The 18,873-nt window shown below is 43.8% G+C and overlaps 1 protein-coding gene and 1 pseudogene across 5 annotated transcripts in view; one reads left to right on the top strand and one right to left on the bottom strand.

Moving 5' to 3' along the window:
* Window positions 1-1,271: 1,271 nt before the first annotated feature.
* LOC133377900 (exosome complex component MTR3-like) lies at window positions 1,272-8,619 on the bottom strand (annotated as a pseudogene).
* A 5,717-nt stretch (window positions 8,620-14,336) lies between these two features.
* FMNL2 (formin like 2) overlaps window positions 14,337-18,873 on the top strand; it is a 262,344-nt gene continuing 257,807 nt past the window's right edge. For 3 of the 5 annotated variants that reach the window (XM_061608771.1, XM_061608773.1, XM_061608772.1), the window contains exon 1: window positions 14,338-15,048. In XM_061608771.1, coding sequence (XP_061464755.1) covers window positions 14,932-15,048 — 117 coding nt within the window. In that variant the 5' untranslated portion in view covers window positions 14,338-14,931. Of the gene's footprint in view, window positions 15,049-15,388; window positions 15,408-18,873 lie in introns of those variants that run through there. The other 2 variants (XM_061608776.1, XM_061608774.1) reach the window with 2 other exon arrangements.

Below are 18,873 nucleotides of genomic sequence, written 5' to 3'. Positions count from 1 at the left end.
GCCCAATGCTCCAGCCTATCAAGGTCCCTTTGAATTTTCTTTCTGTCTTCCATGGTATTAGCTATGCCCCCCAATTTTGTATCATCTGCAAATTTGATAAACATGCTCATCCAAGTCGTTGATAAAAATGTTAAAGAGCCCTGACCAAGCCCTGTGGTACCCCACTCATTACTTCTGCCCAGTTTGAGAAGGAACCATTGATAAGCACTCTTTGAGTATGATTCTGGAGCCAACTGTGGATCCATCTGATAGTTGTTCCATCCAGCCCACATTTAGTTAGCTTGCTAATCAGAATATCATGGGGCCCTTTGTCAAAAGCTTTGCTGAAGTCGAGATATATTATGTCCACAGCATTCCCACTGTCTACAAGGGAGATTACCTGGTCAAAAAATGAGATAAGATTAGTTTGGCAGGATTTGTTCTTCATAAATCCATGTTGGCTCCTAGTAATCACTGCATTGTTTTCAAGGGGCTTATAGATTGACTGCTTTATAATCTGCTCCAGAGTTTTTCCATGGATTGATGTTAGGCTGACTGGTCTGTAGTTCCCTGGTTTCCTCTTTTTTGCCTTTTTTGAAGATAGGGGCAATATTAGCTCTCCTCCAGTCATCCAGCACTTCACCAGTCCTCCATAGTTTCGCAAAGATAATAGACAGCGGTTCTGAGAGTTCTTCAGCCAGTTCCTTCAATACTCTAGAATGCAATTCATTGGGCCCTGGAGATTTGAACTTGTTCAAAGTGATTAGGTATTCCTTGACCGTTTGTCTGTCAATCTCAAGCTCCAATCCTGTCCCTTCTACTCCATGTTTCCTGGGAGGGTCATAGACCCTTTTTTGGGAGAAGACTAAGCCAAGGTAAGAATTGAGGACTTTTGCCTTTTCTTTGTCATCTGTTATCATTTTGCCTTCCCCCTTTTTTCCTTGTTGGAATTGCTTGCCATTGCACTTTTAGAATTTTGTTTTTTAGAAACTCCCACACATCTTGGACTCCTTTTCTCATTAGGGTGGCTTGCCATGGAACTGTACTTACAATGGTTCTGAGTTTATTAAAATCAGCTTTTCTGAAGTCCAGGGTGAGCGTATGGCTACTCTCAGGTTTCGCTTCTGTTAAAATCAAGAATTCAAGTATGGTGCGGTCACTTTCCCCCAGAGTTCCCGTAACTGCCACTTCATCCACCAAATCATCTCTATTGGTTAGAAGCAAGTCCAGGATAGCTGATCCTCTGATTGCTTCCTCCACTTTCTGTAGGAAAAAGTTATCTCCAAAGCAAGTCAGAAATTTCTGGTGATGGCCTTCTCCAGCTCGTCCAGCTGCCCGGTCTTCTTGAGCTTCTTCACCAGGCTCTTGACCGCCTTCTCGCACCACTTCTCCTGCCCGTTCTGCTCGCCTTTCTTCCAGCCCAGCAGCTGCTTGATGATGGGCGGCATGAAGGGCAGGATGGATGACATTGCCGCGGCAGGGAGGAGGAGAAGCCCAGAAGTGAGCCCGGGGAAGGACCACCAGCAGCGGAGGCGAGTGCAGTCAACTTCCCTCGCATCTGTGAGGGAAAGCCTGTCCAACTCCAGCAAGCCCTGGGCAGCGAGGCAAAGGTGCAAAGGCGGCATGCATCATATATGACATCAAGTGTGGTTTGGGGAAACTGCCTTCACGGGCAAAAGCGGAACCTACCGGGGTTCACCCATGCATTGAATCCATTGTCCATACACAGCCAAGGAGCCAGGGCCCCGAGTAACCTTACTAGTGGCAGCAAGAATTGTAATTGCTCGTCACTGGATGGGATCCTAATGGGAGAAAGGGCGGGATAGAAATCTAATAAATAAATGTCCTTAAAATAGTCCTGTAAAGTAGGTAACTGTTTTTATCCCCATATTCTTATCGCCATATAGCTCTCATAAATTATTAGAATTTGATTTACTTTTGTGGGTTTCTAATTTACCAATGGTAAGATATTAGCTATTGGCTATAACATTTACAGTGCAGTCCTATACCTGTTTACTCAGTTTAGTGTTATATATTATGGTTTTAATAATTATATTTTTTCTGTTTTGGTTGTTTATTTAACTGTGATAGGTTTTTGAAAAAAATATTTCTATGCGGTAACTAGGAATGATGGAGAAATTCAGTTCTGTTTGCATTTTAATGCAAACCTACCTAATTCACATTTCCCTAACCAGTACATTGAAACAACTGTCCTCTGAAATTCGCACTTCTCTGAATTTTGCATTGCAGTTCTCCAACCAAAGAATGTGTACAAAAGTCATATATTGGGAAAGTGTGCTTAAAAAGGCAAACTGAAAATAATATGCAAAATGCATTACATAAGGAAAACTTGCTTGTAGACACTGTATATTAGGCAAAAATTGCATACAAAAATGTATATAAGGAGAACACACAGAAAAATGCTGATTAATTCTTGTGGAGACTTCTAAAAGAATCACTCAGCAACACTGCAAACTGAGGTGGTGAACTGAAGGTAAGATTGGAAAAATTAGAAACAGAGAGAAACTGAAATTGACAGATTTGTTTATTCCTATGCTGTAATCTGCCCTGGGGTTGTTAATCAGTTAAGGGTGGGCTAGAAACTGAATAAATAAAGTTTAAAAAGCTCCATTAAGTTGAGTGGGACTTACTCCTAAGGAAGCGTGGATAAGATTGCAGCCTAAGAAACTCAGGAGTATCCCTCTGATGCTGGAGGAATTCAGTGGATTTAACATGGCTATAAATTGAATCAGAGTAAAAGCCTGTTAGTTAATTCCTAATTCGAAAAGGAAGTTACATAATGTATAGCTCAGTGTATAAAGCTTAGTTGGATCTATGGTTATCTGCCTGTCAATACACAAGCTCATATCACACTACATCAGGCAGAATCAGCTGTTGTGTCAGAAGCATTTGTGCACAGGCATGGAAACTGACATTACAAAATACACAGATAAACCAAACCGCTCCCCTACGTGTAACAAAGACAGACTAATATCCTCACTGTGATTCATTTGCTTGTATTGCCTGAGCAACTTGTAGAATGTCATCAACAGAACAATATGCAAGGAGAAGAGCTGAAAGGAATTTTGGATAGATTTTGATTGAATGAATGAATGTCCAACTTTCAATTTTTAATGTTGAGCTTTGAGTTCTGAGGGGCACTTAAAAAAACCCTAAATTGTAAGTTATTTAAATACCACAGTATCCATAACTGAGATGTACAAATTTTGAATCTGAAAATGAGATTTTTGCAAAAAAAAGTATAAGGGTGGAAATTTAATGCACTAAATTTGAAGAACAACTTAGAACCATTTAGACTTCCACATGATTAAATTTGCCAGGATACTGCTTCTTGGCTGATTAAAAAAAAAACACTTAATTTTGCTACTAAAATAAATTGCTATAGAACATAGGAAGCTGCCTTATATGGAGTTAGACCGTTGGTCCACTCGCTCAGTATTACCTACACTGGCTGGCAACAGCTCTCATTTTCAGGCAGGGAGTCTTTCCCACATTGGATATTGAAACAGACTTTCTGCATGCAAAGCAAATGCTCTACCACTGAGCTAAGGCTCTTCCCCTTGACCTTTGAACCTTTATCATGGAACTCCTACCAGCATAATTCCTTCTATTTTCTGTGGGTTGGGGAGACCTCTTTGTCTTATCCAATTTGTGTGTGGCAACCTGCTGCACATGAATGGCTCGTGATGCAGTGACACCTGTCACACCATGAGTTAGCTGGTACTAGCTAGCTCAAATTTTAAAGAGGAAGCTAGGAAATTTAAAAGAGGAAGCTAGGGGGAATCCGGGTTTTGGAGTAAAGTATGATCAGTTTGCTGATGACACCCAACTCTATCTCTCCATTCCAACTGAATCAAGAGAGGCTGTTCAGGTGCTGGACCACTGCTGGGAATCAGTAATGGGCTGAATGAGGGCCAATAAACTGAGGATGAATCCTGATAAGATGGAGGTACTGATTGGTGGTTCCCACATCTGGGAGGTATGCAAGCTTCTTGTTCTGGAGGGGGTAGCATTCCTCCCAAAGGAGGAGGTAAGTAGTTTGGGATTGCTCCTTAATTCCAACTATCACTGGAATCCCATGCGGTTGCAGTGGTGAGGAGAGACTTTGCTCAGTTAGCTGGTGTGCCAACTACAGCTGTTCCTGGACTAGGGCTGCTTTCACACTGCACTTTATTCTGTTATTCTGATGATTTCTTACCTGGTAATTTGTGCATTAAATTTGACCTTTCATATTATGTACAAGCTATTTCTGGAATTCTAGTTGAATATAGTGCAAGTTTAGTGCAAGTTTTTTGTGATAAATAATACCAGAAATAATCTGTTTGCAAGGCTGGGAAACCAGAAGATTGTGGAAATTTTGTGCTAGCTGCAGCCGCTCATGTGACAGGCATCCCAGCATGCACTACGTTCCTGTCCTTTAGTTGTGTCGGGGTTTTTTTGCTTGATGAAAATTGTACTGGTATTCCGGCATCAGTGCAGATAGCAACTCCAACACACTCCCGTGTCAATACAACTAAAATAATTTAAAAAGTCAGATCCTAAAGGGAGAGGGCTTGCATGGCGATGGGACGAGATCTTAAGATCTCCTACACAGTGGGGGACAGTGTGAATGTGTATAGTGGGTGAGGGATGAAAACAAGATGTTGTTCATTGCAGCCGTGTGCAAGACATTTGCATGAAATGCCGGTATATTGGCTGAAAAGCTACTTGTTCCTTAACGCAACAGGTACTGTAGTGTGAAAGGAATTTTGGAAATCGGAACAGAAGCACTGTCTTTTTAATCCGTTAAACTAACCCAATCAGCCTCATGTGTGAAAGCAGCCTGGGTTAGCCTGGCTTCAGTGACCCATACCCTGGTAACATCCCGGATAGATTACCACAACATACTGTATGTTGTACTTTTCTTGAAGACAGTCCAGAAACAGTGGTTGGTATAGAATGCTGCTGGCAGGTTCCTATTGGGGGGCAGCCTAGAGAGATAATGTAACAAAAGTTCTTAAGACTTAGCACTCGCAGCCTGTGAGTTACTGGGCCTCTATGGGAGTCTAGGAGGGCAGGGAAACAGGACAGAACATTTTCTGTAGTGTCCCCCAGACTCTGAAATTCCCTCCCTGGGGAAATATGGTTGGCCCTCCCACAGCGGACAGTTTCAAGAAATGAGTAAAGACTTTATTACTTTTCTAAGTGTTTGTTGAAGAGTTTTTTATTCTTCTCTTTTACTGATCTATTGCCCTGTTGTTTGCTCTGTAGCTTGTGGCATTTTATTGGTGATTTTATAATAGTTTTGTCTTTTTTGTAATACATAAATGTACACACACACACACATATGCACAATTGTTTTTGTTCTTTGTAAGCTGCCTTGGGCCCCTTATTGGAAGAAAGGCAGAAGATGAGTCCAAATAATAGATAAGAAATATGCAGTACATTCAAGTTAGAACTCTCTGCAGGCTTGGTAATTTTGAGAGAGGTATCACTGATGGATAACTGATACAGACATCGAACAACATCAAATACATGACTTTGAAGCAGCTTCTGTGCAGAAAGTATTTGAAGGGAGATTATGTATTTATGCTACCAGTTCATTTTTCTTTGAATGTGGATCACTTATTTATCCACGCTTTGTTGTAGATGGGAACATTGCTGAAATGAAATCCTCTAAGGCTGAAACATTTTGCACACTTACCAGGGAGTAAGACCTATCTACAGAACATATCAAATATGTGCAAGATTGTGCTGTACCTATGAGGAAGTAAGTCCCACTGAATTCAACAAAGCTTGCTGCTGCCTACATTTGTTTAGCATAGCTCTTTTCGCTTGTCACAGATCTGTTCAGAGTTGGACATCAGGAAATTGTTTAGGAACTTGGACCAAGGAAGGTAAAGTGTATGTGTTTTGTCTGTTTCAGTGGATCATTGTTCCCATAGTATAACTTAGCTGACAAGTCAACTATAAAGCATCCATTCAAACTGTAGACAAGCTCTTTTGTTTTCTTATGTTATACATTCAACAGCATTCAGTTTAATGAAAGAAAAGGCATGCAGCTAAGTCAAGATGTAGTCTGGCCTCTACTGTTCCAAACCTACAGCTGATATACTGATTTAATTAATGGTGGGGTGATGAACATTGTAGTCTTGTGTGACTAATAAAAGCAATTGTGGGGTAATTTTAATATATTTTTATGACAGCTTCTCTGATTGTAGCAAGAACAATTATATTATATCAGATAAATAACAAAATGTTTCTTCTTTAAACAATAAGCCATCTTGCTTTTGATAGGATTATCTTGATGTGGGTAGTTGCAGGTCCTTTCCAAGGCAAAGTAATTGCAACTTCACCTTAACAAATATTTATCTTGTTGGCAAACCCCCAAGGTTCTCAATTATGAATGGAAACCTGTGTGAGGGGAGGGAAAAATGATGTCAGAATTTGATTGGCATTGCAGACTTCTCAGCAGAAGCATTAACAAGAATGAAGCATTGTATTGTGTGATTCATAGCATTTACTACATCTTTTGTGCTTGCTGCCAAGAAAATGTGAGCTTTCTTAGAAAAGTGGTACAATGCTAATGCTGTTTAATTGCATATGCATATTTTCAGTCATGATGTTGAGGCATTGCACCACTTGTGCCTATTCCTGAGAAGCACATGTCTCCAAAAGGGATTTTCATATGGTGGCTGAAAGCAAATAGTACAATAGCAATGCCTGCTATAACAATCACACCCATTTTGATCTGCCTTCAAAGAAAATATAAAGCCATATTTCATTAAAGTCAGACACAAGAAAGTTCACATAGGAACAAAGCATCACAGGTGAGTTATAGGCTTATGATGAATGATAGGTCAATTTAATGATGGCTCAGTTTCTCCTGAAAGTGCATGCATGCTTGAACAGCAGGCCTTCTGAGGATACCTTCACTAGGGATCGAATTCTAACAAGTGGAAGGTAAGATCCCCTCAAGTGGTATGTGGCAAACCAACATATTGCATCACATTGTGGTTCGTTGTGGGCTGTCACTCAGTGGGCTCCTTCTGGGAGGAAGGGAGGGATATAAATTTAATGAAATAAATAAACAAACAAATAAACAAACATGAAGGACAAGAGGCAAGGCAAAGAAAAATGGAGGTGTTCTGAAGGTGAACTTTCATTAGTCTGTGTAATGGTGTGTGTGTATCTGTACTACATATCTATATTTATATCTATAGCTCTTTTGATTAAAATAAAAACATTTAAACACCCAAAGGTTAATCTTCTAAAGGTTTGTGTTTTCTGTGAATCTACCAAAACAAAACAAAACAATACTGAGACACAAATATAATAATTACTAGGTAAGTTGGGGGCACTCTTTAAAATAAGTAGATATGTATGCCAGGTTTCCCACTGCATTCCACCTTCCCTCATTTGTGCTCCCTGATAAGCAAGGCCAAGCAAAGATACCAATGAAGGCCTGGGCAGGAAACAGAAGTGGTTTGATGTCACTATCTTCCATGCCATACAGGCTTTCTAACTTTGGGGGTCTCTCTCTCTCTTATTGAAGAGAAGGCCTGAAATGGGTTCCATGTGCTTGTAAAGCCCTTGCAAATATTCACCCTCCGTGTAGAAAGGTTGGGGGTGGAGTGAGTGGGGTTGGCTCATGCAGCATTGGAGCTGGCACTTCCACGGATAAAATCAGGCCTGCCCTTAGTATGTGTGGGGCCCGGGGCAAAAGCTTAGTTGGGCGCCCCCCACATTCTTTCTCTCTCTATATTATATATATATTTATATTATATATTATATTATGTATCTATATATAGAGAGAGAGATTTTATTTACGAATATATTTGGCGCAGCAGCGGGTAAAGGCGCTGGCAGCCGTTGAGGCCCAGGCACACGGCTAGAGCCCAGCTGTTGGGGGGGTCCACCCTTGCCGCTGCCCAGTAGCCCGGCCACCTGGTTGAGAGAGGGCAGGAGCACCACAGTGAGGTGGGCGGTGGTGGCGCTCTCCTTGGGCTCCGTGGTCAGAGCTTGGAAAAGTTACTTTTTTGAACTACAACTCCCATCAGCCCCAGCCAGCTTGGCCACTGGATTGGGCTGATGGGAGTTGTAGTTCAAAAAAGTAACTTTTCCAAGCTCTGCGTGGGCTGCAGCAGCCACTTTCCCCCGATGGCCCTGGCGCCCGGCAGAGAGTGCAGGCCACCACAAGGTCGTAGAGTTCGATGCTCGCATCAGCGAGGGCCAGCGTTGAACCACCATCTTGCAAGAGGAGCGCACATACTTCCAGCTGTGCCCGGGGGTAGTGTGCCAAGCGCACGGCTGGCTCCAGTGCTTCTTGCAGCACCAAGGCCAGTTCAGGCTCCTGCTTGCTGGGCTGGATGTGGGCTCCACGCCCAGAGAAGGGCGCCCGGCAGAACTCACACACCAGCCGGCACTGCCTGCTTTGCACGGCCCAGCCATGGCGCACAGTACATAGGCCGAGCCTTTGGATTGGCTCAGCAGCCCTACGTGGGCGAACAGAGGCTGCAGGGCCGAAGGATTCTGGCTGGCATCCGCCGCCTTTTCACCATCCTTGGCTCCAGAGGGCATGAACAACAGCGGCATCTGGGACTCCTCCGGACCAGGCACTTGCCTGTGGTTGAGCGGCATGGCCTCCTCTTGTGGCATGCCTGCCCTCGGAAACGGAAAAGATCACCAAGCACAGGCCCCCCCAAAGCGCAGGGCCCGGGACAACTGCCCCGCTTCCCAGTGCCTAGGGGCAGTACTGGATAAAAATGAATTAAATCCTGAATTATACAGCCACGAGAGTAGCTGTATACTATAGCCAGTGTGGATTTTTTGCCTTCTGCAATGTTACATTGAAAATACCCCAATGCCATTCTGATGCTTCCCATAAGCTCATTTCAAAACAAAACCTTACAAATCCTATAGTCCTGAATTCAGAAACGCTTGCTTAACAATCCTCTGTATTTTCATGGTGATACACAAAACAGTCAGAGAGAATTGAGAGTTCAAAGTGTAAAAGAGAGAGAAAAAACCCAGAGCCCTTTTGGACATTTTTCTGTCAGAGTTCTCATAATCCGTTGAAATTATTTAAAAATCAGCCATGTTCACAGAAGACCTATAAGGCTATTACTGACCTTGCCCCATACCATGAGCTTCATCTTCTGCAGTTTTAAAGTTTAAAACATGCCTGGCTTATTTTTAATTAATTTAAAGAATTTTACATGGAACTCAATGATAACGTCCGGCAAGCTCAGTAAGAACCAACTGTCAGTGTTCTAAAAGTCAGACTCCCAGCTGCTGGGCTTGCCTGATCAGGGGGCCACACCCACACCAGGCCTTTATTTCATTTTAGACAGTCATGGTTTCCCCCAAAAATCCTGGGAAGTGTAGTTTGTGAAGGGTGCTGAGAGGACACTCTTATTCCACTGACAGAGCTCCAGTGGCCAGAGTGGTTTAACAGTCAGCCACTCTGATTCAAGGTCTATAGCAATTGTAAAGTGCTGTGCTAGATGCTGTATGATTATTAATTGTTTTTAATTGCTTCCTTGACTTCTTATACTTTGCTATATTGTATTACAATTTGAATTCCATGGAATTAAAACGGTAAGTGTTCTTCACAGACATGCCACAGCGCATAGTTAAACTATGGAATTCGCTCCCACAAGAGGCAGTGATGGTCACCAACTTGGATGGCTTTAGAAGAAGATTAGACAAATTCATAGAGGAAAAGGCTATCAATGGCCACTAGCTTTTAAATATGTTTTTAAACTTTTTTTGAAATAGATGTTTGTAAAGCTTTTAAAATGTTTTTAAAAATATTTTATCTTAATACATTTTTAATGGTTGCTTTGTTTTAATATATTTTAAAGTCTGTTTTGATGATGTGTTAAAGTGTTTTTAGTGCTTTTGTTTTCCGCCCTGGGCTCCTACTGGGAGGAAGGGCGGGATATAAATCTAATAAATACATAAATAAATAAAGTTGGAGGCGGTATGCTTCTGAATACCAGTTGCTAGAAACTGCAGGAGGGGAAAGTGCTCTTGTGCTCACGTCCTGCTTGAGGGCTTCCCATGGGCATCTGCTTGGCCACTGTGAGAACAGAACACTGGACTAGACGGGCCACTGACCTGATCCAGCAGGCTCTTCTTATGTTCTTGCCACCTGAATGCACCTTGTGGACCACAGTATGGGAACTCCTGGTGTAGACAATACTGAGCCAGGGGTGCCAATGGTCTGATTCAGTATTAGACAGCTTCCTGTGTTCCTATGATGGGCACCCAAGTTTGCTATTACAGGGAATGTTGTCTTAGGGCACATCCAAATGACTGTATAATGTGCGATATGATCACTTTGTGTATTCGTTAATTTTCCATGGTCCATACAACGTCACCCGTTTTTGCGGATTTTCTCACAGTTAAATCCTCATCTGCAGTAACGCAAAAAATGCAATTTGCCTTTTTAAACAGGGAATCATCCGCTTTACCTTAAGGCGCTCGGATGCAATACCGCAGACTTTAGAGCTGTGGGCGGTCCGTGGGCATTTCTCCATACCCCTTCCCTCATTCCCATCCAATAATGTTTTTTCACTTTTGCGCATGTGCGTGAATGTCTGGGGGAAAACCCGGGAAAACTGAACCAATCAGAGCAATGGGGTGGTGTCTGATTTTCTGGGAAATGATACACATTTAAATTCACGCTTCAAAAATCCATTGGCAGAGGACATCACCAGACCTTGTGAAAGGGGCACACGCTCTGTTCATGTAGTTTCTTCTCCACCATCAATAAAGCGTATGAATCCTTTGCGCAATTAATGTACAGCAAACGTGTCCACCCTTACAATGTTAGAAGTAGAATTTCCTAAGGTTTTTTTTCTTAATTATACAGCCACGAGAGTGGCTGTATACTATAGCCAGCGGGGATTTTTCACATTCTGCAATGTTAAATTGAAAATACCCCCCATGCCGTTCTGAGGCTTCCCATAAGCTCATTTCAAAACAAAACCTTACATAACTTATAGTCCCGAACTCGGAAACGCTTGCTTAACAACCCTGTCAATTTTTATGGCGATACACAAAACAGTCAGAGAGAATAGACAGTTCAAAGTGTAAAAAGAGAGAGAAAAACCTCAGAAAACCTCAGAAAAACCTTTTGGACTTTTTTCTTTGAGAGTTCTCATAATCTGTTGAAATTCATTAAAAATCAGCCATGTCCACAGAGTACCTGTAATCCTAATACTGACGTTGCCCCATACTCTGACCTTCATCTGCTGCAGTTTAAAAGTTTAAAAAATGCCTGTCTGATTTTTAATTAATTTAATAAATTTTGGCTGGGACTCAATGATAACGCGGAGCATGCTCAGTAAGAACCAACTGTCAGAGTTCTAAAAGCCTCACAGCTGCTGGGCTTGCCTAATGAGGGGGCCACACCCACACCAGACTTTGATTTCAGTGAGACAGTCATGGCTTCCCTCAGAGAATCCTGGGAAGTGTAGTTTGTGAAGGGTGCTAAGAGACTCCTGTTCCCCTGAGAGAATGGTTTAACAGTCAGCCACTCTGATTGAAGGTCTGTGAGGGGAACAGGGTGTCTCCTAGCAACTCTCAGCACCCTTCACTAACTACACTTTCCAGGATTCTTTGAGAGAAGCCATGACTGTCCAAAGTGAAATAAAGGCCTGGTGTGGATGTGGCCAGGGAAAGCTTTGGTTTAAATTTGGGTGGGAGGCTACATGTGTCTGCTGTAGAATAAAAAGGTGGGGGAAAGCCTGAAAAAGAATGATTCTGTTTACAATGTTTTCCTTTTGGAAAGGAAAGGGGCTTCCCTTCTGCCCAGTGCCCACCCACCCAATCTCCTCCCCTCCCACTCCCTGCCCCTTCCCTGGATCAGTGTTGGACTACGACCTGGGAGACCAGGGTTCGAATCCCCACACAGCCATGAAGCTGACTGGGTGACCTTGGGCCAGTCACTGCCTCTTAGCCTCAGAGGAAGGCAATGGTGAAATCATCTCTGAATACCGTTTACCATGAAAACCCTATTCAAAGGGTCGCAATAGGTGGGGATTGACTTGAAGGCAGTCCATTTTTATTTTCAAACATGATTGCATAGAAATAAATCCCACTGAACTCAAAATATGCAAATGATCAAACCCACCCTCCCTTCTCCTTCCTCCTATCCCCTCCTCTTGCCCCTTCCCTCCCCCTTCCTTTGCCCCTCACTCCCCATCCTCTTCCAATCTCCTCTTTCTCCTTCCCCTTCCCCCTCCTCCCCTTCCTCCTCCCCACGGTCAGTTTTACCTATCTTAAACATGATTGCACGGAAGTAAATACCATTGAACTCTATAAGCATGCAAATTATCAAACCTGCCCTCCCCTCCACCTTCCTTTGCCCCCCTCCAATAAGCTCCTTCCCACTCCCACTCCTCCTCCTCCATGGTCAGTGTTTCCTATCCTAACCAAGATTGCATAGGAGTAAATCCCATTGAAAATAAGCATGCAAATGATCAGACCTGCTTGTCCCCTCTCCTCTCCTCTCCTCTCCCTTCCTCCTCCCCTGCCCACTCCAGCCCTCCTTCCCCCCCCCGTCAGTTTTACCTAACCTAAGCATGATTGCGTGGGAGTAAATCGCACTGAATTTAATAAACATGTAAATGATCAAACCTGTCCTTCTCCTCCCCTCCCCATCCTGCCTGCTCCCCTCCCAGTCCTCCCCTCTGCATTTCCTCCCCTCCCTCCTCCCCCCTCCATCCTCTGTGGTCAGTTTCACCTATCCTAAGCATGATTGCAGGGGAGTAAATGCCATTGAACTCAATAAGCATGCAAATGATCCATCCATTCTCAGCAAACTTGCACAGGATCCCATTTCTTACCTCCCGGATTAAAAAGGAGGGAAATTCACTAATAGGCAAAAAACCTTGTGGTTTAAGAACATACCTATAGCCCACAGCTATTCTATCAAACTTTAAAAAGCAGGGAAATTGGGCAGCTATACTGGATACACCAGGGGAGCAGGAGACCTGAATTCCTCTCCAAGATATTGGTCTGCCCTACAAATTGGTCAAAATGCAAACACCATTTCGGTTGGTCTTTCACAGTCCAATCCATTTCCTGTGTAGCTTGGAAGAATTTGGTAAAATGTACCTCTGAGCATATGGTGAGTGGTGGCAATACCTGCAATCAGCCCAAATAATAGAAGGACATGTGCTGTGCTGATCTTGTTTTAGCAGGGAAGAAGCAACATTATTAAGACAGTTGATATAGTTCAGATGGTCACTTTGAATATGTCTGACTTCCTTTGCAATTTTAGTGAAGTTTCCTATAGGAAATCATTTTCTTTTGTTTCTATTTGTGTGAATATGTGAAGTACAGCAACTCTTTGCAAAATTTATACTAAAAAAACTCCAAACATAATTGTGGAATAATGGCACTGACTTCTGCAGAATAGTCTCCAGTGGACCTCAGGAGTGTCTCGATTTGCACAAGATAAAACAGTGGGAGGTGAAATATATTCTAGCAAAATGCTAGGTGTGCTCTATGTTTTTAATTGACTGTGTCCACCTTGCCTTAAATGAAGTGGTTTAAACATAGCAGACTGAAAATATGCATCCGCTTTTTTCCAACAGCTAGAGTCATTGCTGAAGTAGCAACATATTGGAATCAGTCTGATTTTTCATCAAACTGCAGGTCCAAACTCCACTGTTAATGCACCAAAAATAGAAATAGAACATAACCTCCAATTTGAAACACAAAAGGCTGTCTTCACCATCATATGACACTGACCAATAAAAAGGCTTTGAAATTAATAAAAAATAAAATTGACACAGATTTCTGGGATGAATAATGAGGAAAATAAATTTTTCTAGTGTAGATTCTCTGTTGAAACATTAATAACACAGGAAAGAAGCAAAGTAAGAACACCAGCAAACATACAAAAATATAATTCTCTATCTTTGGAGATGGCAAGTGTTGCCACCACTCACCATATGCTCAGAGGCACATGTTGCCAAATTCTTCCAAGCTACACAAGAAGTGGATTGGACTGTGAAAGACCAACCCAAATTGTGTTTCCATTTTGACCAGTTTGTAGGGCAGTACAATATCTCAGAAAGGAGTTCAGGTCTCCTGCTCCCCTGGTGCATTCACTATAGCTGCCCAATTTCCCTGCTTTTTAAAGTTTGATAGAATAGCTGTGGGCTATAGGTATGTTCTTAAACCGCAAGGTTTTTTGCCTATTAGTGAATTAATGTTTTAGTTACGCAGGACCTGGTAAGCTGCTTGGAATGTTGGTGCACGAGGACATCCGATAAGGACTACGATTCCCAGCTTTCCCCGGGGCCGGAGGCGGGGATCAGCTCTGTAGGAGGTGGCTGCAGAAAGGGGGCTTTGTGCTGTGGTGCGCGTTTGTCTGTCTGGTTCGTCGGCTGCCGCTGGTCTTCTTCTAGTTGCGCTTTGTAGGCGTTGCGCGTGGTGGAAGCGATCCCGGCGCCCGCTGCAACGAATCGAGAGGCGACGGCCGGGCTTGTTGAGGACCGCTCCGCCCGAGCCATGCTTTCCCCCGTCGGGACTGCTTGGAGTGGAAATTGTGCAACATGCAGCCGCTAAGATCCCGGCTCCCCTTTAGCACCTCTCGAAGAAAGGGATTGTGCTGGGAAGGAGGAGGAGGAAGAGAAGGGAGAGCATGAAGGTGGAAGGCGAACATTTCCACGGCCAGCCTTAGAGAGAGACGGAGATCTGGGCGACTCGCCTCCCCGTGGCTCTCATTTTTCCATTTTTTTGAGGGGTGTTGGTGGCGGCGGCGAGTTGGGCTGGGGGGAGGATCGGTGTGGGCGGTGAAGGAATAACGGAGCAGCGAGGAGCGACCCCGCGGCGTCCCGGTGGTGCGTGTGGGAGCCGAAGCCTGGCAGCAGCTTGAGAGAGAGGTGGACGGATCTCCCCCGCCCCCCTTCCCGAGGAAGGGCCGTCGCCATGGGCAATGCAGGGAGCATGGACTCTCAGCAGACGGACTTCAGGGCGCACAATATGCCTCTCAAGCTGCCCATGCCCGAGCCGGGAGAACTGGAGGAAAGATTCGCTGTCGTTTTGGTGAGTGAAGACGCCAGAGCGCGACCCTCTTCCTGCCCCTTCTCTCTTCTCCCGAGGCCAGTGCGGCTGAGGCAGCCCAAGGGAGACAGGGGGGGGGCTATTCTCGACCCCCTCTCCCTCCCTCCCTCCCTCCCTTCCTTTTCAGCCATGCTGGAGATTGGAGCATACAAGGGGACTTCTGTCCCGTTGAGATCGTTAGGTGTGGTTCCCCTCCCTTTCAAGGGGAAAACGGGCGGCTCGGAGTTGGGCGATGGTGCCCAACTGCCTGTGGGGAGCAGCTGATCCATTGTTTGAAAAGGGGGAATGGGGCAACTGGCTGCGGTGTGCGCGGCAGGCAGATCGGCTCTTGCTACTTCTGTGTGAGTGTGAAGAGGAGGAGGAGGAGGAAGTGAACGGGTGTTGCTGGCACGGGCTTTCATCTCCGCGTCCTTCTTCCCTGTTCCTAAAAGCAAGCGATCCTTCACCCTTCTTCTTGCGCTTTCCCCCGGTTAAGCGAAAGACGCAAGCCACGTATGGTTTTGCAACTGCATGATCCCGATGAGATTCAGGTTCCAGCTGAAGTTATTGTGGTGTAGGCGGCCATTCAGAGTTACTACTACTGCTACTATTACTGTGCTCTTCCAAAGAAAGATCTGCATCTCATTTGCAATGGGAGAGGGAAAGAGAGGGGGGGGGGCGAGGAACAGTAGGAAAACCTGGAAGGGCGGGGAAATCACTGCCGTCCAGTCAAAGTTGAAAACCTGCACGTTTTGTTGTTGTTGGCTGTTTGCTTTGTTGTTAAATCGGAGAAAGGGGAAGAGGGGGTTGAAAATGTGAGCTTTCCCCAACAGGGGCTTTTGCAATCCGATACTATATATGCCCATTTACCGGGAAGTGAAGTCCCACTGATTTCGTTTTAATAGATTCCCAAGGAAATGTGTGTAGTGATTGCAACTTTAGTTAGTTATTGAATGCAGTGGTTTGGTGCGCTGGAAGCGATTCGGTTTTGGGCTTTCCTTGCCTTTTGTTTCTTAAGTGATTTAATAGGACCCATTGCATGGCAGCTGTGTCTACAGTCTTCATGGCAAGCTGCAAATCTTAGTGAGGTGAAAAGGGTGTGGCACCCCCCTTTTTTGCTTCAGACAGACGTTGGGACTTTAATTCTGCTTTCAACAGTAGTATTCATTGCATTTTCTTACTACTTCAGGACCTAAGTATTTAATACAGAAGGAAGGGAATCAATTTTCAGGGCTGCTTTCTGTCTGTGGATTTCAGTTTAGGGAATAAAAACTCCACAGGATATGCCCTAAATAATTAGGAACAATAAATTTAATGAAGAAGTGATATGCAAACAGTGATTTGAAGGAGACAGTGTGAATAGTTTTGCAATAACAGTGAAAATTCTCTTGAATTGCTTTGAGAGTAAGCCTGCACATTTTCAAGAAGTGAGTTCTTTTTAAAGTGCTTCGTGCTCCAGGCATGGGCTTTGCCATTAGTAGCATCATCGTAATTCCTGTTTCTTTACCTTTGGCATAATTTATTCTGGAAATCAGCCTTTGTAGCAATAACTTGTGTGTGTGTGTCAAATGTGAGTTCAAATCCAGCCAGAAGCAAAGATGTGTCTCAAAGGAAGCAGACAGGAATACATTTTCTTTTTGTCTGTACTTGCACCACTCTAAATTTTGCAATTGCATCTTGCTAGATGGAGCCTTCAGTAATAAAATATGCAAAAAAGAAAAGAAAAGGAGAGAGAGTAGTAATTCAACATCAACAGAAGCAATTATGTCTTTTATGGAAAGCAGCAGTGAGATCATTTCTGTTATGTCATGTGCTTGACTTGCTTATATTTTTCTACCACCTCCATCTATCCCTGTTCTAGAAGATTATTTAAGTTTACAGCTTTGATGCAGATATGGGTTCACTTATGAATTCCAGAGTCTTGAATCAAGTGGCTGTAATATATGATCTAAAAGTCTTTCCCATTTACAGACATCTGCATCAGTGTAGTTTTTGACTGCTCAGTTGATAATTCCCATACTTGGATCAAGTACTTGTATAGACCTTTGCCCATGTGGATCTTTCTCATAGTATTATTCCTTCTAATATGGTGAACAGAGAATAGGGAAGAGTCTTAGATCAATGGCAGAGCATCTGCCTTGAATGCAGAAGGACCCAGGTTCAGTCTCTGGCATCTCCAGGTAGGGCTGGGAGAGATTTCCACCTGAGAACCCGGAGAGCTGCTGCTAGTTAGGGTAGACAATACCGAGATTCCTATGGTTAGACCCCGCAGAGCTGCTGCCAGTCACGTTTTCAACATTGGGCCCCCAGATGTTGTTGGACTACAACTCCCATCATCCCCAGCCAACTTAGCCACTGGTCATGGGAGTTGTAGTCCAACAACATGGGAACCCAAAGTTGAAGAACACTGGTTTAGACAATACTGAGCTAGATGGACCAAGGGTCTGATTCAGTATGTTCCTATAAATAAAAGTTTGTAAGTGAAAAGAAAATGTAAAAAAAAAAAAATCCAACTGCCTGACAAGAATCTGTCAGTTTCAGTACATAATGCTGATGGCAGCTGAGCCTGGACAGAAAGGGTCTTAAGGAACCATCCAGGCAAACTCACACAGTCTATAATGGTTGTTGAGACATGGAATGCTAGGCTGTGAGTTGAAAACAACCTCCTGCCCCATGGAACATAAGAAGGCAGGGAAGAGAAGCAATTGGTCTCTGAATACTGTAAGCATTCTGGAGAGAGCGAGAGAGCAAGGGTTTGGGGAAAATGTGCTGTGAAGTTAAAAACTCCCCCATCCAGAACTACATAAGAAAAGCCCTGCTGGATCAGACCAAAAGATCACTATCCTGTTGTCACAGTGGCCAACCAAATGCCTGTCGGAAGCCCACCAGCAGATATATAGATGGAGTTACAAGAGTACTCTCCCAACTTGTGCTCCTCAGCAATTAATATTCAGAGGCATACTCTCTCCAACTATACAGGGGTGTTTCAGTAGGCAAGGCAAGAAAAACAGGACTTTCTCACTCTAGAATTGCATCCCCCCCCGCTGCTTTTGTATCCTCCATCCTCTACTACATAGCACAGCAGAAGAAGTCCTGGAGGGGTTGGGGTTGGAGAAGTGTCCTTTATCCCTTTCCCACTTTTTGAAATACTGTTACCTTTTTTCAAATGCATTTTTTTTACTGTGGTTAATATCTAGGGATGGTTGAAATGCTAATTTAAACTCTTAAAAGCAAGGGGAGCTGACCCCTACCCTGGAATTGCATCTGTTTTGGTTGAATATAGATAGAGTTCTTTTTAAAGGGCAAGCTCCAGTGGGTTAGTAACAGGGCTATGGTTGGTTTGGGCAATATAGGATGAAGCTACTTGAAAATGGAAATGGACTGCCTTCAAGTTATTCCTGACTTATGGCTACCCTGTGAATAGGGTTTTCATGGTAAGCGGTATTCAGAGGGGGTTTACCATTGCCTCCCTCTGAGGCTAGTCCTCCCCAGCTGGCTAGGGCCTGCTCAGCTTGCCACAGCTGCACAAGCCAGCCCCTTCCTTGTCCGCAACTGCCAGCTGGGGGGCAACTGGGCTCCTACTGCTGATTAAATTACATAATACTATTTATTTATTTATTAAATTTGTATGCGGCCCTTCCTCCGAGTAGTGAGAATCCACACTTAAACAGAAAGTTTGGCAAGAATGCAAGATAAGTGACTTACAGTATTCGGAGTGAGTACAGAAATTTGTGTAATATCATAGAATCAATAGTAATTAGACTCACTTCAGATTATCACGTGAATAAGTCTATTTATTGAAGCTTTGATGCACCAAAACATTTAATC

This window comes from Rhineura floridana, chromosome 2 (assembly GCF_030035675.1).
Source record: "Rhineura floridana isolate rRhiFlo1 chromosome 2, rRhiFlo1.hap2, whole genome shotgun sequence".
NCBI classification, from domain to species: domain Eukaryota; kingdom Metazoa; phylum Chordata; class Lepidosauria; order Squamata; family Rhineuridae; genus Rhineura; species Rhineura floridana.
The sequence above is the reverse complement of the archived record's forward strand: the minus strand, read 5'-3'. Positions and strand labels throughout refer to the sequence as shown.